Genomic DNA, 27,064 nt, shown 5'->3' with positions numbered 1-27,064 from the left:
CTAGACCATGGTCCTGGAGAGGTGGGACAAGCCAGGCCATGGTCCTGGAGAGGTGGGACAAGCCAGGCCATGGTCCTGGAGAGATGGGACAAGCCTAGACCATGGTCCTGGAGAGGTGGGACAAGCCAGGCCATGGTCCTGGAGAGGTGGGACAAGCCTAGACCATGGTCCTGGAGAGATGGGACAAGCCTAGACCATGGTCCTGGAGAGGTGGGACAAGCCAGGCCATGGTCCTGGAGAGGTGGGACAAGCCAGATCATGGTCCTGGAGAGGTGGGACAAGCCTAGAGGTGGGACAAGCCACTCCTCTCCACTACCCTCTCTCCCCACTCCTCTTCTCCTCTTCTCTTCTCCTCTCTCTCCACTCCTCTATCTCTACTCCTCTCCACTCTCTCTCTCCACTCCTCTATCCTCTCCTCTCTCTCCTCTCCTCTCCACTGCTCTCTCTCCACACTCTCCTCTCCACTCCCTTTACTCTCTCCACTCCTCTCTCCCCACTCCTCTTCTCCTCTCTCTCTTCTCCTCTCTCTCTCTCTCTCTCTCTCTCTCTCTCTCCACTCCTCTATACTCTCCACTCCTCTCTCTCCATTCCCCTCTCCTCTTCTCCTTCCTCAGGGATCTACTTAACATTCATCATGCTCTACCTTTCACAGGCCCGGTACAGATAGTTCTGCTAGAAAGATAGTGTGTGAGGGAAGAGAGTGTGTGTCCGCTGTTATTTGGTGGTTGGCCAGGTCCATTGAGTGATGGCTGGGCTGCATGGCATGGCGTGGCTTGCAGGTAATTGCTGATTTGGTTGGCCAGCCGATGACAGAGAGACTTGCAGAGATAGACACACACACACACTCTCGCTCTCTCACACACACACACACACTCGCGCACACACACACGTCCATGCCAGTCGATGACAGAGAGACGCTTGCGTTGGAGTAATCAAACCAGTGAACGACACAGATATACACACTTGAAGAGATATATACACACTCTCACACACTCTCACACACTCATGCTTATACATACCAGTCACACTCACACCCTCTCACATGATTAAACTGATACAGTTAGCCAGCAGCATATCCACTTATTCTGATGCCTCACAGCATAGTGGGAGAATGTGTGCTTCCATACCATCCAGTCTATGATCCATACTGTTATTGATCTGTCAGTCTATGATCCATACTGTTATTGATCTGTCAGTCTATGATCCATACTGTTATTGATCTGTCAGTCTATGATCCATACTGTTATTGAGCTGTCAGTCTATGATCCATACTGTTATTGAACTGTCAGTCTATGATTCATACTGTTATTGAACTGTCAGTCTATGATCCATACTGTTATTGAACTGTCAGTCTATGATCCATACTGTTATTGAGCTGTCAGTCTATGATCCATACTGTTATTGAACTGTCTGTCTATGATCCATACTGTTATTGAGCTGTGAACTGTCAGTCTATGATCAATACTGTTATTGATCTGTCAGTCTATGATCCATACTGTTATTGAACTGTCAGTCTATGATCCATACTGTTATTGAACTGTCTGTCTATGATCCATACTGTTATTGAGCTGTGAACTGTCAGTCTATGATCAATACTGTTATTGATCTGTCAGTCTATGATCCATACTGTTATTGAACTGTCAGTCTATGATCCATACTGTTATTTAACTGTCTGTCTATGATCCATACTGTTATTGAGCTGTGAACTGTCAGTTTATGATCCATACTGTTATTGAACTCTCAGTCTATGATCCATACTGTTATTGAGCTGTCAGTCTATGATCCATACTGTTATTGAACTGTCAGTCTATGATCCATACTGTTATTGAGCTATGAGCTGTCAGTCTATGATCCATACTGTTATTGAGCTGTCAGTCTATGATCCATACTGTTATTGATCTGTCAGTCTATGATCCATACTGTTATTGAGCTGTCAGTCTATGATCCATACTGTTATTGAACTGTCAGTCTATGATCCATACTGTTATTGAGCTGTGAACTGTCAGTCTATGATCCATACTGTTATTGATCTGTCAGTCTATGATCCATACTGTTATTGAGCTGTCAGTCTATGATCCATACTGTTATTGAACTGTCAGTCTATGATCCATACTGTTATTGAGCTGTGAACTGTCAGTCTATGATCCATACTGTTATTGATCTGTCAGTCTATGATCCATACTGTTATTGAGCTGTCAGTCTATGATCCATACTGTTATTGAACTGTCAGTCTATGATCCATACTGTTATTGATCTGTCAGTCTATGATCCATACTGTTATTGATCTGTCAGTCTATGATCCATACTGTTATTGAACTGTCAGTCTATGATCCATACTGTTATTGAGCTGTGAGCTGTCAGTCTATGATCCATACTGTTATTGAGCTGTCAGTCTATGATCCATACTGTTATTGAGCTGTGAACTGTCAGTCTATGATCCATACTGTTATTGAGCTGTCAGTCTATGATCCATACTGTTATTGAACTGTCAGTCTATGATCCATACTGTTATTGAGCTGTCAGTCTATGATCCATACTGTTATTGATCTGTCAGTCTATGATCCATACTGTTATTGATCTGTCAGTCTATGATCCATACTGTTATTGAGCTGTCAGTCTATGATCCATACTGTTATTGAACTGTCAGTCTATGATCCATACTGTTATTGAACTGTCAGTCTATGATCCATACTGTTATTGAACTGTCAGTCTATGATCCATACTGTTATTGATCTGTCAGTAGTTGGTAAGAGTTGAAGATTTATCAGGGACAGAATGGAACCTAAAGATCAGGGGACTGGACCCTATCACAGAACACCTAGAGGAGGGAGAGAGGGGAGAAAAAAGAGAGAGGAAGAGAAGGAGAAGGAGAGAGGGGAGAAAAAAGAGAGAGGAGGGGAAGGAGAAGGAGAGAGGGGAGAAAAAAGAGAGAGGAGGAGGAGAGGGGAGGAGAAGGAGAGAGGGGGAGGAAAAAGAGAGAAGAGGAGAAGGAGAGGGGGAGAAAGAGAGAGTATATAAAACAGGCCCTGATGTTGTTTAAAGACATGTAGGGTGATAGAGAGGATCCTCCTTGTGTCTGCCTGGTCTGCTGCCAGGCTGTGAAAATACCATCTGTATGCCAGGCTCTCATCTCCCTCACACACACACACACACACACACTTTTAAACACACATACATATAATGGTACGTACACACACCAAAGTGCTTACAGACAGTCTTACAAACACACACCATCTGTAATCCACGCTCTCATCTCCTTGCAACCAAATTGATCTACTGTGCTCTCTTTATCTGCTTACTGTTTACACACACACACACACACCACACACACACCTCACACCACACACACACCTCACACCACACACACACACACCTTTCTCTCCCCTCTCCGTACACACCGTGTGACTTGGCTGGCTCGGAGGGTGTGTGTGGTAAAGTGTCTCTAAAGGGATTTATGCAGAGCCAGGTCCCACACTTTTCTTGTTACGGTTTGATATGATAAGCTTTTTTATATGTTCAAAATCAATATGTAATCCTATGCAGTAGTTTATCCCCCCTCTCTCTCTCTCTCTCTCACCATCTACCCCTCTCTCTCTGACCATCTCTCTCTTCCCCTCTCACACCATCTCTCCCTCCCCCTCTCTCCCCCTCTCTCTCACCATCTACCTCTCTCACCATCTACCCCTCTCTCTCTGACCATCTACCCCTCTCTCTCACACCATCTCTCCCTCCCCCTCCCCCTCTCTCTCCCTCTCTCTCACCATCTCTCCCTCTCTCTCTCACCATCTACCCCTCTCTCTCTGACCATCTCTCTCTTCCCCTCTCACACCATCTCTCCCTCTCTCTCACCATCTACCCCTCTCTCTCTCACCATCTACCCCTCTCTCTCACCATCTCTCTCTTTCTCTCTCGCCCTCTCTCTCTCACCATCTACCTCTCTCTCTCTCTCTCTCTCTCCCTCTCTCTCTCACCATCAACTCCTCTCTCTCACCATCTCTCTCGCTCTTTCTCTCTCTCCCTCTCTCTCCATCTCTCTCTCTCATCTCTCTTTCTCGCTCTCTCCCTCTCTCTCACCATCTACCCCTCTCCCTCCCTCCCTCTCTCTCTCTTTCTCTCTCTCCCTCTCTCTCACCATCTACCCCTCTCCCTCCCTCTCTCTCTCTTTCTCTCTCTCCATCTCTCTTTCTCTCTCTCCCTCTCTCTCCATCTCTCTTTCTCGCTCTCTCCCTCTCCATCTACCCCTCTCCCTCCCTCCCTCCCTCCCTCCCTCCCTCCCTCCCTCCCTCCCTCCCTCCCTCCCTCCCTCCCTCCCTCCCTCCCTCCCTCCCTCCCTCCCTCTCTCTCTCTCCCTCTCACCATCCCTCCCTCTCTCTCTCTCCCTCTCACCATCTACCCCTCTCACTCTCTCTCTCTCTCTCTGACCATCTACCCCTCTCTCTCTCACCATCTACCCCTCTCTCTCTGACCATCTCTCTCTTCCCCTCTCACACCATCTCTCCCTCCCCCTCTCTCCCCCTCTCTCTCACCATCTACCTCTCTCACCATCTACCCCTCTCTCTCTGACCATCTACCCCTCTCTCTCACACCATCTCTCCCTCCCCTCCCCCTCTCTCTCCCTCTCTCACCATCTACCCCTCTCTCTCTCACCATCTCTCTCTTCCCCTCTCACACCATCTCTCCCTCTCTCTCACCATCTACCCCTCTCTCTCTCACCATCTCTCCCTCTCTCTCACCATCTACCCCTCTCTCTCTCACCATCTCTCCCTCTCTCTCACCATCTACCCCTCTCTCTCTCACCATCTACCCCTCTCTCTCACCATCTCTCTCTTTCTCTCTCGCCCTCTCTCTCTTTCTCTCTCGCCCTCTCTCTCTCTCTCTCCCTCTCTCTCTCACCATCTCTCTCGCTCTTTCTCTCTCTCCCTCTCTCTCACCATCTACCCCTCCCTCCCTCTCTCTCTCTTTCTCTCTCTCACCATCTACCCCTCTCCCTCCCTCCCTCTCTCTCTCTTTCTCTCTCTCCATCTCTCTTTCTCTCTCTCCCTCTCTCTCCATCTCTCTTTCTCGCTCTCTCCCTCTCCATCTACCCCTCTCCCTCCCTCCCTCCCTCCCTCCCTCCCTCCCTCCCTCCCTCCCTCCCTCCCTCCCTCTCTCTCCCTCTCACCATCTACCCCTCTCACTCTCTCTCTCTCTCTCTCCCTCTCTCCCTCCCCTCTTCTACTCCCCCCATGTGTAAATCTATTTGGGCTTTGTTGCAGATCTAAGGCCGCGGTGCTGTAGCCCTGGATTAATTAGTTGTGTGTGTGTGTGTGTGTGTGTGTGTGTGTGTGTGTGTGTGTGTGTGTGTGTGTGTGTGTGTGTGTGTGTGTGTGTGTGTGTGTGTGTGTGTGTGTGTGTGTGTGTGGAATCCTGTCACACGGGCTCCCTTTGATGATGTTGCTAACTCTTTCAGGATCGCAAGTTGACTGGAACTGGAGATAAGCTAGGGGTTGGGTGACAATGCACACACACAAACACATAATGACACACACACACACAAACACATAATGACACACACAACACACACACATAATGACACACACACACACACACACATAATGACACACACAGACAGACACGCAAATATAATGTCACACACACACACCTACTCATACACACGCTTTGTATAAAATAGATATACTACTACTGATACAGCTAGTCAAGCAGCTGTAACTAGTCCTAGACGAGGTGCTGTCTATACAGCTAGTCAAACAGCTGTAACTAGTCCTAGACGAGGTGCTGTCTATACAGCTAGTCAAACAGCTGTAACTAGTCCTAGACGAGGTGCTGTCTATACAGCTAGTCAAACAGCTGTAACTAGTCCTAGACGAGGTGCTGTCTATACAGCTAGTCAAACAGCTGTAACTAGTCCTAGACGAGGTGCTGTCTATACAGCTAGTCAAACAGCTGTAACTAGTCCTAGACGAGGTGCTGTCTATACAGCTAGTCAAGCAGCTGTAACTAGTCCTAGACAAGGTGCCGTCTATACAGCTAGTCAAACAGCTGTAACTAGTCCTAGACGAGTTGCTGTCTATACAGTTGGTCAAACAGCTGTAACTAGTCCTAGACGAGGTGCTGTCTATACAGCTAGTCAAGCAGCTGTAACTAGTCCTAGACAAGGTGCCGTCTATACAGCTAGTCAAACAGCTGTAACTAGTCCTAGACGAGGTGCTGTCTATACAGTTGGTCAAACAGCTGTAACTAGTCCTAGACGAGGTGCTGTCTATACAGCTAGTCAAGCAGCTGTAACTAGTCCTAGACAAGGTGCAGGTAACTTCACAGTAACTACAAATGTCCAAAATGGCACCCTATTCCTTTCATAGTGCACTACCTTGGATTAGCGCCCTATGGGCAGGATTAGGTTTCCATTTGGGACTCAGCCTTTGTGTCCTGACTCCAGTTGGCCCCTGGCCAAAGCTATCTCTTGGGGGCCATTCCACCAAACGACAGAACACAACTAAAGAGAGATCTGTGGAAGTAAGGGACGTCCCCAGACATCACTCGCTGACTACTCTGTAAAATGTCAACGTTTTTATCAATCTGGGGATTCATCAGTGCTAGTTTGTGGGTATGTGTGTGCTGGTAAATGTGTTGGACCTAAATTTTAAGCCCAGAACACAAACATACTCATTCTCCCCCGTCCTGTTCTGAGAAAGGGGTCTTCGGAGCAGTTTGGGTCTCCTGAATAAATTGAGCATTGGAAGGGTGGGGGTCATGGGGATTTGAATCGGCGCATTCTTCTGTGTCTTGTGCAGATTCACATGGTTACCGTTGAGAGGGTGAAACACAAGAGAGAGAGAGATAGAGGGTGAAACACAAGAGAGAGAGAGAGAGAGAGAGAGAGAGAGAGAGAGAGAGAGAGAGAGGGTGAAACGAGAGAGAGAGAGAGAGAGGGTGAAACACAAGAGAAAGAGAGATAGAGGGTGAAACAGAAGAGAGAGGGTAAAACAGGAGAGAGAGAGAGAGAGAGAGAGGGTGAAACGAGAGAGAGAGAGAGAGGGTGAAACACAAGAGAAAGAGAGATAGAGGGTGAAACAGAAGAGAGAGGGTAAAACAGGAGAGAGAGAGAGAGAGGGTGAAACACAAGAGCGAGAGAAAGAGAGAGAGAGGGTGAAACAGAAGAGAGAGGGTAAAACAGGAGAGAGAGAGAGAGAGGGTGAAACACAAGAGCGAGAGAAAGAGAGAGAGAGGGTGAAACAGAAGAGCGAGAGAGAGTGTGTGTGTGTGTGTGTGAACACTGGCTTTCTCTCACTCCTCCCTCTTTCGGGGTTGGAAGTAGGGAGGGGGTAACTTCCATGAGTGGCTGCGGGGTTTTTTTACCGCAGGTTTCTGGTTACACGCACTCTCACACACACTCACTCTCTTTCTCACACACACTCACTCTCTTTCTCACACACATACACACACAAACTTTCTCTCGCGCACACAGACACTCACCCCTGCTCTCTACCCTCTCGTTTGCGCGGCCATGTCTGTCATCGTCCCTCTATTGTTTACCTTTCTAATGAGGGGGGCGGGACCTACCACAGCTTTGATTGACAGCTCCATGCTTCCGCATCCCCCTGGCGGGTTGGAACTTTGGCTTCTTGGCTCAAGAAGAGGGGAGAGGAAAGAGGGAGGGAGGGGAAAGAGGGATATAGAGTAGGGGAAAGGAAGTAGAAAAGAGAGAGAGAGCAGTTGAGAGGGAGGGACAGAAAAGGAGGGATGTTTTTTTTTTTATAACTCCGCTTTGGATACTTTTTCCCCCGTCTGTGGGCAGACCTTTGTGCAGGGGAATTGTGGGATAGTGGAGGTGTGGCAAAGGAGGAATAACCTTTTCTATTTGGAATAAGTATATTTTGAAGCTGACAACTTTCCATCACATTGTGTGAGTTTAGTGAGTAGTCTACTCCTTTTGACATTTCAATGGTCTTTCATTTAAACATCAAAACCATGTTTGGCATATTGGTATTAGTCCCTGGTAAACACTAATGACCAACCTCTCTGAAGAGGAGAGTAGTTTAGTGCCTGAGAGAGAGAGAAACGGTCAGAAGAAGAGAAAGAAAGAGAGAGAAACAGAGAGAGCGAGAGAGTAGCGGGGCCAGATAATGAGACTCTGCTCATTTCGCACTGTGGTCGACTTCAAAGAGTGGCTGGACCAATGAAGAGAGAGCAGACCGTACAGGGGGACAAACACACTGGGCCCAGCATGGAGCACACACACACACACACACACACACACACACACACACATGACAGGCCGGTGCAACTTGACGAACCAGAGGGGAAATATATATTTTTTTAATAAAGCATGCAGAGCACTTATTTTAGTGCCTGACATTTTCCAACATTCCTTTTCTTCTCAAATCAATAGGTGTTTAAATATGAATGGCTGTAAAGGTGTTGAACCAGATGTGTCACATGACGCTGTACAACTCTCTGACTACTAACTGTCTGTTAGAGGGCCAACACCGCCCACTATAACACAACATTTCTACCCCCCACATTTCACTCCAGTGTTTGGCCCCAAAATGCTACTTTTTTTGTGTTCTTTTTCCGGCCCTAACTGTGTGATTAATGGGACTGAAGTATTTTTCTTTTTTAATAATACGAGACATGTTCTCTCCTCAAGAGAGTTTATCTGTGGTAGCACATATTCACAAAGCTTCTCTGAGTAAGAGTGCTGATCTAGGATCAGATCCCTCCTCTTATTCATTAGGATTTAAAAGGCTAAACTGATCCTATGTCAGCACTCCTACTCTGAGAAGCATGGTGGGATTAAAATATACTGCTCAAAAAAATAAAGGGAACACTAAAATAACACATCCTAGATCTGAATGAATGAAATAATCTTATTAAATACTTTTTTCTTTACATAGTTGAATGTGCTGACAACAAAATCACACAAAAATAATCAATGGAAATCCAGTTTATCAACCCATGGAGGTCTGGATTTGGAGTCACACTCAACATTAAAGTGGAAAACCACACTACAGGCTGATCCAACTTTGATGCAATGTCCTTAAAACAAGTCAAAATGAGGCTCAGTAGTGTGTGTGGCCTCCACGTGCCTGTATGACCTCCCTACAACGCCTGGGCATGCTCCTGATGAGGTGGCAGATGGTCTCCTGAGGGATCTCCTCCCAGACCTGGACTAAAGCATCCGCCAACTCCTGGACAGTCTGGTGCAACGTGGCGTTGGTGGATGGAGCGAGACATGATGTCCCAGATGTGCTCAATTGGATTCAGGTCTGGGGAATGGGCGGGCCAGTCCATAGCATCAATGCCTTCCTCTTGCAGGAACTGCTGACACACTCCACTCACATGAGGTCTAGCAGTGTCTTGCATTAGGAGGAACCCAGGGCCAACCGCACCAGCATATGGTCTCACAAGGGGTCTGAGGATCTCATCTCGGTACCTAATGGCAGTCAGGCTACCTCTGGCGAGCACATGGAGGGCTGTGCGGCCCCACAAAGAAATTCCACCCCACACCATGACTGACCCACCGCCAAACCGGTCATGCTGGAGGATGTTGCAGGCAGCAGAACGTTCTCCACAGCGTCTCCAGACTCTGTCACGTCTGTCACGTGCTCAGTGTGAACCTGCTTTCATCTGTGAAGAGCACAGGGCGCCAGTGGCGAATTTGCCAATCTTGGTGTTCTCTGGCAAATGCCAAACGTCCTGCACGGTGTTGGGCTGTAAGCACAACCCCCACCTGTGGACGTCGGGCCCTCATACCACCCTCATGGAGTCTGTTTCTGACCATTTGAGCAGACACATGCACATTTGTGGCCTGCTGGAGGTCATTTTGCAGGGCTCTGGCAGTGCTCCTCCTGCTCCTCCTTGCACAAAGGCGGAGGTAGCGGTCCTGCTGCTGGGTTGTTGCCCTCCTACGGCCTCCTCCACGTCTCCTGATGTACTGGCCTGTCTCCTGGTAGCGCCTCCATGCTCTGGACACTACGCTGACAGACACAGCAAACCTTCTTGCCACAGCTCGCATTGATGTGCCATCCTGGATGAGCTGCACTACCTGAGCCACTTGTGTGGGTTGTAGACTCCGTCTCATGCTACCACTAGAGTGAAAGCACCGCCAGCATTCAAAAGTGACCAAAACATCAGCCAGGAAGCATAGGAACTGAGAAGTGGTCTGTGGTCCCCACCTGCAGAACCACTCCTTTATTGGGGGTGTCTTGCTAATTGTCTATAATTTCCACCTGTTGTCTATACCATTTGCACAACAGCATGTGAAATTTATTGTCAATCAGTATTGCTTCTTAAGTGGACAGTTTGATTTCACAGAAGTGTGATTGACTTGGAGTTACACTGTGTTGTTTAAGTGTTCCCTTTATTTTTTTGAGCAGTGTATATACCCTGGTGTTGGGTAGATATGCATATACGATGTAGTTAGGTGTTTTGGATCTACCTACCCTGGTGTTGGGTAGATATGCAGATATGATGGGGTTTGGATCCTTCTACCCTGGTGTTGGGTAGATATGATGGGGTTAGGGGTTTGGATCTATCTACCCTGGTGTTGGGTAGATATGATGGGGTTAGAGGTTTGGATCTATCTACCCTGGTGTTGGGTAGATATGATGGGGTTAGGGGTTTGGATCTATCTACCCTGGTGTTGGGTAGATATGCAGATATGATGGGGTTAGGGGTTTGGATCCATCTACCCTGGTGTTGGGTAGATATGATGGGGTTAGGGGTTTGGATCTATCTACCCTGGTGTTGGGTAGATATGCAGATATGATGGGGTTAGGGGTTTGGATCCATCTACCCTGGTGTTGGGTAGATATGCAGATATGATGGGGTTAGGGGTTTGGATCCATCTACCCTGGTGTTGGGTAGATATGCAGATATGATGGGGTTAGGGGTTTGGATCCATCTACCCTGGTGTTGGGTAGATATGCAGATATGATGGGGTTAGGGGTTTGGATCTATCTACCCTGGTGTTGGGTGGATCTGAAGCTGGTGATGCCACGCGCCAGGAAGGCGGATATCTGAGCCCCAGAGAGAGGGCACTCCCGCGGACATGGTTCCTCCAGGGGGAGGCAGGGAGAGGGGATTGGAATGGGGTCGCATCTGGCCTCTGTGGGCCCCTTCCTGGTTGGCCTGGGAGCTGCTAGCTAGGTGAACTGGAGGAGAGGACTCAGGGAACCTTTGTGACTTATTCATTGTATTTAGGCCTTTTGTTCTTCTCTAGTCGCTGTTGCTATTTTGACTTTTATTTAGACACTTGGAAATGTGAGAGAGAGACAGGAAGATGAGACAGGAGTACTGTTGTAGTAGTGGTGGTGGTAGTATCAGTAGTAGTAGTATCCGTGGTTGTTGTAGTAGTGGTAGTAGTATCAGTAGTAGTAGTATCAGTGGTTGTAGTAGTAGTATCAGTGGTTGTGGTAGTAGTAGTGGTATCAGTAGTAGTATTGGTAGTGATAGTATCAGTGGTTGTGGTAGTAGTATCGGTAGTGATGGTAGTAGTGGTGGTGGTGGTAGTGGTATCAGTAGTAGTGGTAGTGGTATTGGTGGTAGTAGTGTTGGTGGTGGTAGTGGTGGTAGTAGTATCAGTGGTTGTAGTAGTAGTATAAGTGGTTGTAGTAGTGGTAGTAGTATTGGTAGTGGTATCAGTATTAGTGGTGATAGTGGTATCAGTATTAGTGGTGGTGGTAGTAGTATCGGTAGTGGTATCAGTATTAGTAGTAGTAGTAGTGGTGGTAATGGTAGTAGTATCGGTAGTAGTATCAGTAGTAGTAGTATCAGTAGTAGTAGTGGTAATGGTAGTAGTAGTAGTAGTGGTGGTAGTAGTATCAGTGGTAGTAGTGGTAGTAGTATCAGTTGTGATAGTTGTAGTATCAGTAGTAGTAGTAGTATCAGTGGTTGTGGTAGTAGTATCAGTGGTTGTAGTAGTAGTATCAGTAGTAGTAGTAGTATCAATGGTAGTAGTAGTATCAGTGGTTGTGGTGGTGGTAGTAGTAATATCAGTGGTGGTAGTAGTAATATCAGTGGTGGTAGTAGTAATATCAGTGGTTGTAGTAGTAGTATCAGTGGTTGTAGTAGTAGTATCAGTGGTTGTAGTAGTAGTAGTATCACTAGTGATAGTAGTATCAGTAGTAGTAGTAGTAGTGTCAGTAGTAGTAGTAGTAGTAGTATCAGTAGTAGTAGTAGTAGTATCAGTAGTAGTAGTAGTATCACTAGTGATAGTAGTATCAGTAGTAGTAGTAGTAGTGTCAGTAGTAGTAGTAGTATCAGTAGTAGTAGTAGTTGTAGTATCAGTAGTAGTAGTAGTATCAGTAGTAGTATCAGTAGTAGTAGTAGTATCAGTAGTAGTATAAATAGTAGTAGGAGTATCAATAGTAGTAGTAGTATCAATAGTAGTAGTAGTATCAATAGTAGTAGTAGTATCAGTAGTAGAACAACAACAACATATTGTTGAAGAGAGCTGTTGTCTCTCTTCTCCTCTCCAGACTGGCAGAAGACAGAGGCTCAGAAGAGCAGTACTGTAGTAGTATTGTAGTAGTATTATAGTAGTAGTAGTAGGTGGTAATCTTCTCTCTCCTCTCCAGACTGGCAGAAGACAGAGGCTCTGAAGAGCAGTACTGTAGTAGTATTGTAGTAGTATTATAGTAGTAGTAGGTGCTAATCTTCTCTCTCCTCTCCAGGCTGGCAGAAGACAGTGGCTCAGAAGAGCAGTACTGTAGTAGTATTGTAGTAGTAGTAGGTGGTAATCTTCTCTCTCCTCTCCAGACTGGCAGAAGACAGAGGCTCAGAAGAGCAGTACTGTAGTAGTACTGTAGTAGTAGTAGGTGGTAATCTTCTCTCTCCTCTCCAGACTGGCAGAAGACAGAGGCTCTGAAGAGCAGTACTGTAGTAGTATTGTAGTAGTACTGTAGTAGTAGTAGGTGGTAATCTTCTCTCTCCTCTCCAGACTGGCAGAAGACAGAGGCTCTGAAGAGCAGTACTGTAGTAGTATTGTAGTAGTATTATAGTAGTAGTAGGTGCTAATCTTCTCTCTCCTCTCCAGGCTGGCAGAAGACAGTGGCTCAGAAGAGCAGTACTGTAGTAGTATTGTAGTAGTAGTAGGTGGTAATCTTCTCTCTCCTCTCCAGACTGGCAGAAGACAGAGGCTCAGAAGAGAAGAGAGCAGCTGCTGCTGGATGAACTGGTCATACTGGTCAACAAACGAGACGCGCTGGTCAGAGACCTCGATGCACAGGAGAAACAGTACGTCTCACACACACACACACACACACAAACACGCACACATTTTCACTCTCACACACAGATACAAACACGCACACATTTTCACTCTCACACACAGATACACACACACAAACACGCACACATTTTCACTCTCTCTCACACACACAGATACACACACATACACAAACACGCACACATTTTCACTCTCTCTCACACACACAGTCACACGCACAGAAACTCACGTGCACACACAACCATAAAGAGAGACTGATATCAGCCAATAGGGTGACATGCTGCAGGGGGTTAAAGGTCAAATCTGCTCTCCTGGTGTGTCGCCGCTCCATTCACAGGTGGCATGGCGACCGTTGCCATGGCACCCAGCCTCTGTGTACAGTCCTGTGTCTGCTGTACCTCTACCTGTCTCCCTCCTGTATCATGTGACCTCCTGATCTCTAACCCCTGACCTGTAACCTTTGACCTGGCTGTGTTCCGCAGGGCGGAGGAGGAAGATGAACACCTGGAGAGAACCCTAGAGCAGAACAAAGGCAAGATGGCCAAGAAGGAAGAGAAGTGTGTCCTTCAATGATTGTCATTTCATTTCACACACAAACACATATATAGTCTATGTCCCAAATGACACCCTATGTCCTATATATTACTTTGACCAGGGCAACATAGTGCACTATATAGGGAATAGAGTGCCTTTTGAGACACAGATATAGGCTATAATATTTGTTTGATCGATACAAGAATTGTATTATTATTATATTGACTATTATTATTGTAATTATTATTAATATACCATTATATTGACATATTGTTATTAATATACCATTATATTGACATTATTATTATTATATTGACTATTTGAGAAAGCTGTATTTTATGTTTATTTGAACCTGAAATTGAAATCCAGTCGTTGTTTTTTTGGTCCAGGGCTGTGATGGTTTTACTGCTAAACTAAAAGTCTGCATCCTAAATGCAACCCTATTCCATATAAAGGGCACTACTTTTGACCAGAGCCCCTCACTATATAGGAAACAGGGAGCCATTTGGGAGGGCTAAAGGCTCTGTGAGGATGGGCCCCCATGATGTCTTGAACCAGCTTTATACTGACATGGAAATGTGTCCTGCTTATACAATACACTAATGTTTTATTTTGTTATTGTTGCTTTATCAAGCAAGGTACTTGTATTTAATATACATATAAATGATGGCATATACAGCCCAGTGGAAACCTACCAAGGGAGGGATTGAAATCTGAAATAATCATGTCCTGGTTGTAGCCTATGTGGAGTTTTACCTGAGTCCTGAACATTTCATGTCAGACACACACAGCCTTCTCTGGCAGAATGTCTGAATGTTGAGGAGCTTGGAGACAGAGATTCCTTTCTAGTAGTGTTGAGGTACAGGTTGTTTTATAGGGACGTTGGTGATGAAAGCCAATAATATTGTACTGACGTTTATTGTTTCAGTTGGACTTTAAAAAAAAAAAGGGTATAATTCACGATATCAGTATTTTCAAGCTATGTTTATTACTTGACTGTGTGTAATGTTTTTAACGGTAAGATATCTCAAGATGCAGTTCATAAACCGAAAAACTGTTATGATTTTTTTTAGTTCGCTTGAATGCGGTTAACACAACATTGCAGAAGAAGAGCTGGCTCGGTGATAAGGTGGGAGGGAGGAAGGAAGGGTAGGGGGGTAAGGAGCGGAGCTGAGGCGGGGATAAGGGGGGAGGAACGGAGGAAGGGTAGGGGGGGGACGGAGGAAGGGTAGGGGGTAAGGAGCGGAGCTGAGGCGGGGATAAGGGGGGAGGGACGGAGGAAGGGTAGGGGGGAGGGACGGAGGAAGGGTAGGGGGGTAAGGAGCGGAGCTGAGCCGGGGATAAGGGGGGAGGGACGGAGGAAGGGTAGGGGGCTAAGGAGCGGAGCTGAGGCGGGGATAAGGGGGAAGGGTAGGGGGGTAAGGAGCTGAGGCGGGGGTCGTGTCCAACTATCATTTTGTGTATTTCATCACCGCTCTGACAAATGGCATACAAAAATAATTTTTTTCCGGATCAATTCCACAAGCAGTTGAAAGCAAAGAAAGCAGAATAACTTTTATTTATTTCCGTTTTCTAGTCGGTAGTAGGAATTCTACGGGCTAAACGTGTTATTAGTGAACCAGCATCACGACACAACCATGTCATATTCTTGCATTTCTTGCTTTTTAATCAAAAGGGCGTTTTGTTTATATTTATTGTATATGTACTGAAGAAAAGATCATATGTTGCTTTTATTTGTGCTTCGATCTCCTGGTTCCAACAATAGAAATGCAATTATCAGAAAGGGCATATCAGATAATTCTAGTAGTTGTATTTCTATTGGTTCCACTACATCTGAATGCAGCTGCTGTCTTAAACGTGTGAACATTTACCTGTTTGATTATTTATTCCACTGTCATAACACAAGTCTTCAATAAAGTCCTAAACTTTCATAGTCCATAACTGGTGTTTGGGGGTGTTTTTGGAGCTCTATGGAATAGACTAGGCTACTAGCCCTCGTACACAACTTTACCGGAGGCCTCTGAAATATCATATTTAACGACTCTATTGGATCATGACTGTTTGAGCAACAACTTAGGCCTATATTTCATTTGTTTTTATTTAATATGATGTTTTCCTTGTAGCCTACAAATAATGAATAGTATTAGTATTGTTTATAATGTGATATTGTCTTCGTTTAATGTGTTACGTCCTCACTTTTGAGAAGTTTTAAATCGTTTTTAAATGTTGCATTAATTTCATTGTTTTGCAATATTCGAAATTTCTGAAATATTCCAACAACGAAGTAAGCTTAGTTAGGCCATAGTTGTTGCCCATTTGGAAGTGGTAGGCTACATTTTCTAAATGAAAAGTAAATTATGTTTGTAAGAAGTTTTTAAAATGCTAGTGTGCTTTTCGTTGAAATAGACCAACAGAAGTGTTTTACTGTCTAACTGTGGACACTGGCGAGCCGCGCGTTTAACCACGCTTATTACATAGAGCTCTGCTGAATTCCCCTGCGCCTTATGCATGTTTAGAAATTACTATTTGCGTCCGGTTTTCTTTGAGCTCGATGCCGAGTAGCCTATATAGCCTTTTCCTCGGAGGAAGATTAGCCCAAATCACTTTGTACGGAGAACAGATGCTGTCCCTCTCTCCCTCGCCTGGTTTTGACGCAGTGGAAAAGGCAAGGGGGGTTTGAGTTGAATTGGAGAGGCGCGGAGCTGGAGACCGTGTGCTGGTTTTGGAGCCATGGTCACAGTCAGCAACCACTACCTCTCTCTCTCATCCATCCCCGATTAAATAAAGAAAATAGGTTTTGACAGCTGACCTCCTCCCTGGCCTTTCTAATACTTTCCAATTAATTTGCTGATCGGTTCCCTGCTTGGGACCGACTGTACATCCATACATATTACGTCCCCCAAGGCGCTTTGTTTCTAGGTGGTATTATACTGCAGTTATCACGGGTTGGCTATAATCTGTTGAATAAAGCTGCGCGCTGTAATGGCGTTCACAAACGATTACACCCCAGTCGGTGAAGGACATTTGTTTGTTGCCTTAACAAATCACAGAGCTTTGACGGAGGAAAAAGGAGAGAGAGGTGGGGGGGGGTAGATTGTAATAATGCATTACAGTTGGTGTGTGTGATGTAAATGATGTGGTGATGGTCTGAAATAACGTTATCATTATTTTGGCATTTATCTACTCCGGGTGTTTAAACACACTTGGACTATTTATTTCTAATGTCCTGCACGCGGTGTTTACTTATGTCCGAATGTTTGGTTCGGCTAAAGTCTCGTTTTATGATGATGAAATATATGTTTCTTTAGCTTTGATTTTGGCCTATCCGTTTATTTATTAAATTATGCTATAAAACAAATTGTATGGACTTCCTATTGAAAATAGGGAATAATAAACTTAAATGCAGAACATGGTACTTTAAATCATTTAATTTTAGAGTAGGCTATTAGGCCTGTATGCATTTGATTTATTTAGCAAAAAATAAACACTTGTCACCTTTCTCAATTCATAGCCAACTTGAAATGTGCGCTTTATGCTGCAGTTTATCCATACTTTTAAAGGGTTATCTTTATATGTTTGTCATTTTCCAAAAGTCTCGATAAAAGTCTAGTCAGATGATTGAATAGGATACATCGTATTATTCTGAAAGATTTCGATTTGTAATTTTCCAACAACTCAAATGAATACTTTCTTACCTGTGTGTGTACCATGCATGGTCGCCTTATAATCCTAAATTAGCCAAGCAGCCGATAAAAATACCTATAGTTTTAAAAAAGATATATATATATACATTTTACAGATAATATAAACGAACGTCTCAAACGCGCCTCGTAAACAGCCGCTTTTGGAGCTGTGCAGCCGCGTGGTGTAGAATCCTCGTTGTGCGGTGCGGGCGGATTATCTCCGGAGTATTGTGGCTCGTGGAGGCTTTGAAGTCTGTGGCCTCACCTCGCAGGTGCTGAGAACTGCTCGGCCAGTCTGAACTATACCTTCCTGCGTCGAAAAATGTACCAAGGGACCCATGTAGCCCACCGTTCCCCTCTCGAGCTGTGTTCCTACAATATCGTATTTTATGCTTCATCGTTTTAACAAGCTCCGACAACATCCGCGAGCCCTTCTCTTCCTCTTACAATCCTGCCCGCTAAAGGGACAAAACTTTTTCCCCTCCTCTCCTCTCCTCACACTCGCTTCCTAATCCTAGGCTTTACGAGCTCAGCATTAAGAAAATTCGACAGCAATTTGGGATTAGACAAAATACTCTTATTACAAAAGGTTGGTGCAATTTGATACTTGTTCGGGGTTTATCACAGGGTCTCAACCAACATCAGGAGGGAAAACAAGAAAATCTGGGCTCAATTGTCATGCAGAATTGAATAATTTACACGTCTCTTCTGTGTTGGGGTTGAGTACTATATATTGTTTTTGCATGATGATTTCAGTCGTGGGAATGAAATCGTCCTAGTGGTTTGTTTGAGAGGTGATGGAATTTAGTCGTGGCTGGGCTGGAGCCATGGCCAAGGCCTGGGCCTTTCTCTTTCAATTCAATTTCTCTCGCTCTGCCTCTCGAGCTGTAATAACACCAGGGCCTATAGAGGCCACGGCATCACCGTGCGTCTATATAGACTTTCACACACAACTCAACAAATAACTTTCTTCCTCCTTTTCGTTTCCCGTCCACAGCATCGTCTTTCTTTTCAAGTGCTCTTATCGATGACTTTTTAGAAGCTATAGAAGGGGGAACCGAAAGGCTGTCTTTGATTGGATGGTTCTATATAGTACACATATCATTTCGTTCCTACAGGCCACGGTCACTTGCTTTGAACATTTGCTCGCTTTCAGCTCGCACCTCAAAATTAGTTGATTTTGTGAGATCAACAAAAGAGGCCGAGCGAGCTCTTATTAACGTCCCGCGAGCATCTCCTACTCGCGACCCTTTGAGAAACGGTTATGGCAACAGTGCACCCCCCCATGATATTCTGTTACGAGTATTTTGTTGAGGGCATTTCTTTACGAGGGGGGTTGCAAAGGGAGATTTTGCAATTATTGGATTTGATTCCGTGGCTCGAGAATGGATCCCGTCTTTTTCTTTTTATGTGAACCGAATTAATTTCTTTTTTCTTGTATCGGTAGAGTTTTCCTTGGTTTTCTTGTCTGTGAGTTGAAGGTCTATCCCTATTAAACTTAACGCCGACCATTCTGAAATGTAATTCTAAGTGGGGGATTAGAACCTATTCATATTCATGAGCTGGAGGTCACAATAAAAATGGTTCAATTTAACTTTTTCCCTTTTATTTACGTCACATTCTCTCGTTTGAAAGACATTCCTCAAATGTATTGAATGGAATATTTTTTTTTCAAAGGATAATTTATACTTACTTTCTCATCGACCGATTTTCTTAAGAGAAATGAGTTATATGTTGTTGGTCAACTAACCACGGAATTAGAATATACATGTCTTGGTTTCTTCTGGCTGGAACAGCGCCATTTAATGTTTTGTTGTGACCTGAACATAAAGACCCACACGCCCCGGCAGAAATATAGGCTGGATAAAAAACATCAACTTGCTTAAATGTGTATTATTTGTATGCTATTTCTGCTAGCCTATTTAGTTCTATGTTTATTTATTTTTTTAAAGAAACATTGAATTCGAAATAGCCAAATGTTTTATCTGGACAAGTTAGACATCTCATGATGATAATTGTAAAACATGTATTTTTTCCCCAGTTATTGACAATTAAAAAAAAAGTATATTCGACTAGGTTATAGTTTGCACTTATTCTCAACCACAGATTTTGGGGCCTGTTAATTTGCAATGTTGCCGTTCCTTTTTGATAAAAGTATAAATAATAAACGTCTATTTAAGAATACAATAATTGTCATTTCTGTCATATCCTTTTTGGTCTCCAAAATAGGTCAACTTAGCCTATATAATATTTAACAAATTGGTTAGATTAGAATTCCGTATTGCGTCAGGCTGTTAATTTGATACATAAATGGTCTGTTTAGAAGAGTGCACTGCAAAAACTGCTCGTATGAGCCACTTTGCCAGTCTGTCTGAAATGTTTTCCCCTTTTGACAATATGTCCGGGCTGGGTTTGTCCGGGTTTGTCCGGGTTTGTTGTCTCGACCGAAAGGGGAGGGGCTTCTACAGCTGTTCTGAGCGCTGAGTGGCAGCTCCCGATGTCTGTCAGAGAGAGGACGCTCACTGATTGGATAGAGTGGGCGGATCGGCAGGTGTCCTACACTCATAGAGGGGCAAGGGTAGTGGGAATGTGATCAATCTCCATCCGTCTACATTAGCAATCACCTTAACACAGTGACAGACACCACGCAAAGCTCAAGCAAATTAGTTTGATTTATTTGGTTTTTAAAAACCCGGAAACCTTCACGATCGACTAACAGGGGAACAACGACAGGGCATGTGCTGGGTGAGAAGTGAGAACCAATAGACTACAGCTCTTTTCCACAATGCACAGTTTGCACTGTATTTGTTTTTGAGTTGCCGTCTTGAGTTCTCTCTCTTCGGGTTGCCATCCAGACTTCCTCGGTATTGGTGGATAGACGCATTGGGTTCATCTGGTCGCCTTTACCAGGCTACTAAAGGAGAGAAGCTTGGGGATAGGAAGGAGGGAAAAAGGTAGGTCACTTTAATGGTTTAGATAAAGTTGGAGGATAGTTTTTCAAACCTTTTTTGTGCGTAAATTAGTTTGTTCTGCATTTGAAACAACCTTTAAACCAAATAAATGTATACAGGCTGTCTCCGATTGCCACACAACGCAACCAGTAGGAAATACAATACAGATGAAAGTCCTATAACAATATGTGCGCGTTTTGATTCGTACTCCCATTGTCTAATCTATTATTAAATGAATGATCAATTAATACTTGTCAAATCCCCTGAGTGGGCGACTTCAAGTTCAATTCGGTTTATTTTTTTAAACGTTGTCAACTTCGAATGTAATTTGGGCCTAATAATTTTAGATTTCCATTCCAATTGAAGCATGCTATTTTCTTTTTTTAGGGGGGTGATAAAATGTCTAAACTACTTAGTGGATAATTGGAGAGGCGTGTATGGGGTTTTGTTAAATTTATTTTGCTGATAAGGAGTCTTCTGAAATGTTCACCCCCGAGGATTAATCTAAATTCTAATTAGGTTCATTTGCACGAAGATTTCGCCTTTTCAAATCACTCCTTCAACAGAGCAGAGGCTAAAAATGCAGTTTTTAAAAGAACCGTCCGAATACGCAGAAAGAAGAGCCGCGGTTTGGGCCGCACAGCACGGGGGCCAGGATAGTCATCCTGAATAGAAGAGATGCGTTTCCGCTCATTAACGTCAATTTAATTTACAGCTTTTTCATTTTGGATTGTTTCCCCCCTACGTGCACGTTAGTAGCCTAACGATAATTGGAAGTGGCAAGTGAAATGTTGGCTTCTAAATGTCAACAACCAACCGATACAGTGAAGTGTGGCCATGTTTTTTTAGGTTATACCTTTCCAGCTTTATTGGGCTACTCAAGGACTCCACTTGGTACTTATGCTAAACTAACTTTTTGTATGTCATAGAATGAGCCCGAAAGCTCTAAATAGTAGTTGATAGTAAAACAATTGTTCCCTAATGGTTGTCATTGAGGGCTCGAAGCCTGAGTTTCTATTTGACTGTTTCAGTTTGAGAATAAATGAGACTCTATGGGAACGAGGCCTACTCACACGTACACAACCCCGGACCAGAGCAACATTCTTTGGCCCTATCGACAAAAACATTTCTCAAACTGGAATTATTAACCCACAGCACCAGAGTTTCACACAGCTCTCGTCATATACATGTATAACTATTTTCTGAGTTATTTAGTTCGACAGGCCACGGGGTAGAGACAATGGCCCATACTGACGGTGTGTAATTGAGTCCAACGGATTCAAGTGGGTTGCATATCAAACCGATAGTCCAACACTTAGGCTATTTGTAACATTTTATTCCACAAGATGGGCTAAACGACAAATGGAGATTATGCACAATTATGATAAAGTCAAATGTGGCTATCCAGTTCAGACAAGGCATCGGACTTTCTAGGAAACGGCCCACACATATTAATAAAACGTGAATAATGGCTTTATATTGCTAGTTGAACAACTTCAGATGGTTTTTGGTAGAATAGACACCAACAATACATTATGTTCCATGTAGACTGTACGAATTTTAAAAAGCCATACATAAACCACGCAGTTTTAACCAACAAGCGAATTAATTTAATTAATACATTTTTCTTAAGCTTATTATATACATGCATACATACACACTTCAAGACTAATCATAGTGAGTATTATAGTTGGGAATACTAAATCAGACGTGTACTGTAGGTCTAAATTCAGAGAAGCAAAGAGGAAAATATTAATTGTAGCTCACGGAATGTCTAACTAAACAATATTTCGTTAAACTTTGGAAATCATAAACAGGTCATTTCCAATGCATCTCAAAGGAAGAAAAACAGTGCGTAATGACCAAAGACTAAGTCATTTAAGTTTTGAAAACCGAGTGGCGTAGCGATCTAAGGCACTGCATCTCAGTGCAAGAGGTGTCACTACAGTCCCTGGTTCGAATCCAAGCTGTATCACATCCGTCCGTGATTGGGAGAGCCATAGGGCAGCGCACAATTGGGCCAGCGTCGTCCGGGTTTGGCCGGGTTCTTAACTGACTTTCCTAGATAAAAACAATTTTTATACCAAACAGGGTTTTCTCGTGTATTAAAAGTACAGCATATGACCATTGTTTACCAGTCGAACTATTTGTCTTAATCTACATTTATTTTTGCAGTGACTTACATCGGCGCCTCTCTCGTCAAGCTGCAACATCGGGGGAAATCGAACTATTGGCAAGATCTGGGGGGACCCGTGACTGCCTCTAGCATGATGTCATACCTCAAACAGCCCCCCTACGGCATGAATGGCCTAGGGCTCAGCGGCGCCGCCATGGACCTACTGCACCCGTCTGTGGGCTACCCAGGTAGGGAGAAGCGCCTCGCATCCGCCGGTGTTTGAGTGGAATGTGTTAGAAAAACAGGTTCTGGATGTGAGGCTAGCTCGGTGCACGGCCCATCGCCCGGGGCTCACACACTCTGAGATGTCTCTCTCCAAATGGAAATGCAACTAATTAGGACAAACCTATAGTCAATAACCAAACATACATGTCTGAACAGCCAACGATAATGTCAGCAGTGTGAACGCTGGTGGTTTAGACCTGGTCCGGGCTTGAGAACACCACATGTTGGATAAAGATAATACTGATTTTGAGCGTAATAGGCTACAACTCGAAATCAAACGCTATTTGAAGTGGATTTACGCGTGGTTAGCCATGGAAACGTGAAAATAAATAGCCTAAAAATATATTGTATTTTTGGATAGTTTTATTTATTATAGTTGGTAGACTACATCGAATATATATATAATGAGATAAGAAATATCAAATTGTAACATAATAAAATGTTGACTGGTAGGACAAAAATAGACTAGCTCAATATTGCTCAAGTGGCACGAATTATTGTCTTAATATGATAAGTGTTTCTGCTCAAAATAGACAAATCATTTTAAAGCTTTCATTTCAAATCTCTTGCTCTCTGTTTCAGCGACGCCTAGAAAACAGCGTCGTGAACGGACCACGTTCACGCGCTCGCAGTTGGACATCCTCGAGTCGCTCTTTGCTAAAACTAGGTATCCGGATATCTTCATGCGCGAAGAGGTCGCACTGAAAATTAACCTTCCGGAATCCAGGGTCCAGGTAAAATGTCAACTTTTTAAAAACTGTATTCGCTCTGCTTTTTGGGAGACAGCGATTCATTAATCTCAGGGATTGGTTCAGGGATTAGGGTTGTTGTAACCAACTGAATGACGCACAGTATAGCCGCCCACCACTGTAACCCCTCTTATGCTCCATGGAAAACAGATTTAAGCCATACTTCTCACGGCGAGGAGTTAGCTTCAATAGTGCAGCAATGACGTTTCCCCATGAAGTCATTGAGCTTGTATTGGTGATTTGGTGAGCTATTGACTGGGTAGCCTCTATACATATAGTATTGGCTATACCATGTGACTATCTGAGGAATGGTGGTCTTATCTGTAGTTTATTCAATAGTTGTTATCAAACTGAACACTATCCAGGGTAGTGATGTACAGGCTAGACCTAGAATGTTAACACCAATTAAAGGTTCACTGTTGGATGCCATGAAAATACTCATCCTCCATATAGAAACTCCCAGTAAGTGTTTGGGTAAATGGCCGACGTTTCAGCATCACTTCTTCAGGGTGCTGACATGCCATTTATTTATATATATTTTTATATATATATCTTTGTTGAACTTAACATAAGTCTCTCACACACAATCCTATAGGCTACTCATGTTCTGAGCAAATGGGTTTTAAAAGGCATGAGGTCGGCACCAAGGCCAACCTCTCACCATTTTTAAGTTGTTGTTAGAATGCGTGTGAAACCAAATGCTCTACATGATCCTCCCCTCTTGGTGCTATAGAGTTTCTCCAGAGCAGAGTAACTCTATCACCTGTTATCTACAAGGGTGGCATCCCAAATGGCACCCTATTCCCTACATAGAGCACTACTTTTGACCAGGGCCCTATGGGACACCCTATGGACCCTGGTCAAAAGTAGTGCACCATGTAGGGAATAGGGTGCCATTTGGGACACACAAGGTATGAAACTAGAGAAGGGAACAGGCCTTGGTGGAAATTAACATTGATACCTAATAACACCAATTTTCCTCCATAATGTTGTTCCATCTTTTCTCTTTAGAAATGTACTGAGAGAGCCTGCTGTATCGGATGGCTGCGTTGCTAACTCTTGGTTTGGTTAGGTGTGGCATTTGGTTCTGTTTTAATGGTTGATAGGTTCTGTTTGGTTCTAGATGTGCTTTAACAGTTGATTCTTTGTTTGGATCTAGGTGTGGTTCAAGAACCGACGGGCCAAGTGTCGGCAGCAGGCACAGAGCGGCAACAGTACCAAGGCCCGTCCGGCCAAGAAGAAGTCATCTCCGGCGAGGGAGAGCACCGGGTCGGAGAGCAGCGGACAGTTCACCCCGCCTGCCGTCTCCAGCGCAGTCTCCTCCTCTTCTTCCTCCTCCTCCACCAATCACGCGGGGGCGGGCCTCAGTAACACCTCTACCTCCATCAGTACCGTCTCGTCCATTTGGAGTCCCGCCATCTCCCCGGGCAACGGCCCGTTAACACCCGCCTCAGCCCCGCCGCTCGCCGAGCCCCCAGGACCCCCGTCCAACGCCTCCTGCATGCAGCGGTCGGGGTCGGTCTCGGCCGCCACCTCCTATCCCATGTCCTACAACCAGACGACAGGCTACGGCTCCTACAACCCTACCCCATCCAGCTCCTACTTCAGCGGGGTGGACTGTGGCTCCTACCTGGCCCCCATGCACTCTCACCCACACCACCAGCTCAGCCCCATGACGGCCTCTTCTATGTCGGGTCACCCGCACCACCACATCAGTCAGTCTTCAGGACACCACCACCACCACCACCACCAGGCTTATGGAGGCTCCGGCCTGGCCTTCAATGGCTCAGACTGCTTGGATTATAAAGAGCAGACAGCGGCCTCCTCGTGGAAACTCAACTTTAATGCCAGTGACTGCTTGGACTACAAAGACCAGGCCTCCTGGAGGTTCCAAGTCTTGTGAGGACTACAAAGACCAGGTCTCCTGGAGGTTCCAAGTCTTGTGAGGACTACAAAGACCAGGGGACTCATGTCTTGTGATTGGTTTACTTTTTTTTCTTCCTTCTGTATTTTCTCTCCTTCCCTATTTGGTTTCCTCACTCATAATTTGTTGATTTTTAAAGAGAAAAAAGTATATGAACTTTAAAAAGTAACAGCAATTATAGTTTGGATGGACAGAAGCTCATTGATTGGACTTATTTTTATTATTTTAAATAAACGGTCCCTTTATAGCTTATGAAAACAACTTGAGAGGAGAGAGGTCTGTGGACTTGATTGAAAAGTCGTTTTTACTTTTGTCAATGAAGAAATGTTTCGACCTTTTAACTATGGACTGTTTTAACAAATGTTGTTTCAACCAAACCTCTGTGACCACTAGAGTCCTCCTGTCCTGGCTCTGGCGATGCGCTCGTGTCTGTCTCTAGAATGAGGATTACCTTCCGGTCACCGTGCCAGTGCACGCGCTGCTTACCTCCGTCCATTTCCAATCAAATCGTGTTTTTATTTCTGAAATGTGTTATTTTTAGGATGAAAGAGATTTTAGTCAGCGACGTAAAGGCGCTGAAATATGTATATATGTATTTGGGTCAGTTACAGTGACCACGTTTAGTTGGTGTTTCTGAATTTGAAATTGTTTAATAAGAACTTTGAAACAACTATAGCCGATGTAAATCTTTCCAAATATTCCAAAGATGACGAATTGGCCATGAAGTTCCATTTTTATATACGTTTTCCTTTATAGAAAAAAAAATACATTAGACTACTTGAAATGTCTTGGAAAAACGAAATAAGAAAATTATAGAAGCAAAAAATGTATTGGCTCATGTTCAATCAGGATTGCAGTTTTTCAAAAGGAAAATATCTTTTAAAAGTTAAAACATATTTCAAACATACCTCCTAACTCTGGCATTTGTCAATCGTAAAATTTGACATTTTAACAGTAGCACTTGACTTCCTGTTGGAGTCAAATGTAATCATTTTTAAGAATGTGGATTTAATGTTCCAAAATGCCAGTGAAATGTTGACTGTATCTCAAGGCGATCACCCTTATCCATTCAATAAAGACCCGTCAACTCATATTTCTCACTGGATTCTGTGTTTGACCCGAATTAGCAGTTTCACCCAGTGCTTGACTTGGCCTGATATAGGTGCCTGTACTGGTGTTATGTGCAGATAGGCCAAGCCTGTGTCCTAATTTATGTAGGCATTCCTGTTTCCATGTAAACAAGTCACACTTTGTTTTATATGCTTGTTGAAATGTTAATTAGACTAAGTGTAGGCCTAACGGGGTGAATTGATGCAAATGACTCCCATAATTAAAACAAGTTAAAATACATCGTGTAGGCCTACAGGACATATTACATTTAAGAGTGTTTGTTTATTTAATCCCTGTGGTCAAATTGAAACGCTGAAATCATTTATTGCTTTAGGGAAATTAAACGTATTTTCTTTTGACATGCAGCGTTAAAACGCTTTAAATATTGAGTCTGTCACATTTTGATCACGGAGTAATTGAATGCGCATATAATTACAAACGCGCGGTATTTCAGTGTAGCGCCGAGAGTCGCGTTTATCCAAAA

The 27,064-nt window shown here is 44.2% G+C and overlaps 2 protein-coding genes across 3 annotated transcripts in view; both read left to right on the top strand.

Annotated features, from left to right (window-relative positions):
• Positions 1 to 13,821, top strand: part of LOC106577322 (EH domain-binding protein 1-like) — a 429,232-nt gene extending 415,411 nt beyond the window's left edge. The window contains exons 22-23 of the mRNA XM_045701776.1: positions 13,122 to 13,236; positions 13,711 to 13,821. Coding sequence (XP_045557732.1) covers positions 13,122 to 13,236; positions 13,711 to 13,801 — 206 coding nt within the window. The 3' untranslated portion in view covers positions 13,802 to 13,821. The remainder of the gene's footprint in view (positions 1 to 13,121; positions 13,237 to 13,710) is intronic.
• A 6,208-nt stretch (positions 13,822 to 20,029) lies between these two features.
• On the top strand, positions 20,030 to 26,561 carry LOC106577315 (homeobox protein OTX1 B). 2 transcript variants are annotated; one of them, XM_014155270.2, is made up of 5 exons: positions 20,030 to 20,399; positions 22,572 to 22,760; positions 23,380 to 23,531; positions 24,706 to 25,433; positions 25,477 to 26,561. In XM_014155270.2, exons 2-5 carry the CDS (start codon positions 22,664 to 22,666, stop codon positions 25,490 to 25,492), a joined length of 993 nt encoding a protein of 330 aa, XP_014010745.1. In that variant the 5' UTR covers positions 20,030 to 20,399; positions 22,572 to 22,663; the 3' UTR covers positions 25,493 to 26,561. The 2 variants fall into 2 exon arrangements, with proteins under 2 accessions (XP_014010745.1, XP_014010744.1); XM_014155269.2 differs by having other exon boundaries at positions 20,031 to 20,190; positions 20,301 to 20,399; positions 24,706 to 26,561.
• Positions 26,562 to 27,064: the final 503 nt, after the last annotated feature.

The sequence above is a fragment of the Salmo salar genome, chromosome ssa18 (assembly GCF_905237065.1).
Source record: "Salmo salar chromosome ssa18, Ssal_v3.1, whole genome shotgun sequence".
Classification (NCBI taxonomy): domain Eukaryota; kingdom Metazoa; phylum Chordata; class Actinopteri; order Salmoniformes; family Salmonidae; genus Salmo; species Salmo salar.
This window is presented reverse-complemented; position numbering and strand designations above follow the sequence as displayed.

Excerpts from the sequence above, each read along its gene's own strand:
- LOC106577315 (XM_014155270.2), top strand. The coding sequence starts at position 22,664 with ATGATGTCATACCTCAAACAGCCCCCCTACGGCATGAATGGCCTAGGG. Across the intron at positions 22,761-23,379 it reads CCCGTCTGTGGGCTACCCAG|CGACGCCTAGAAAACAGCGT; the intron begins GTAGGGAGAAGC and ends TCTCTGTTTCAG. Across the intron at positions 23,532-24,705 it reads TTCCGGAATCCAGGGTCCAG|GTGTGGTTCAAGAACCGACG; the intron begins GTAAAATGTCAA and ends GTTTGGATCTAG.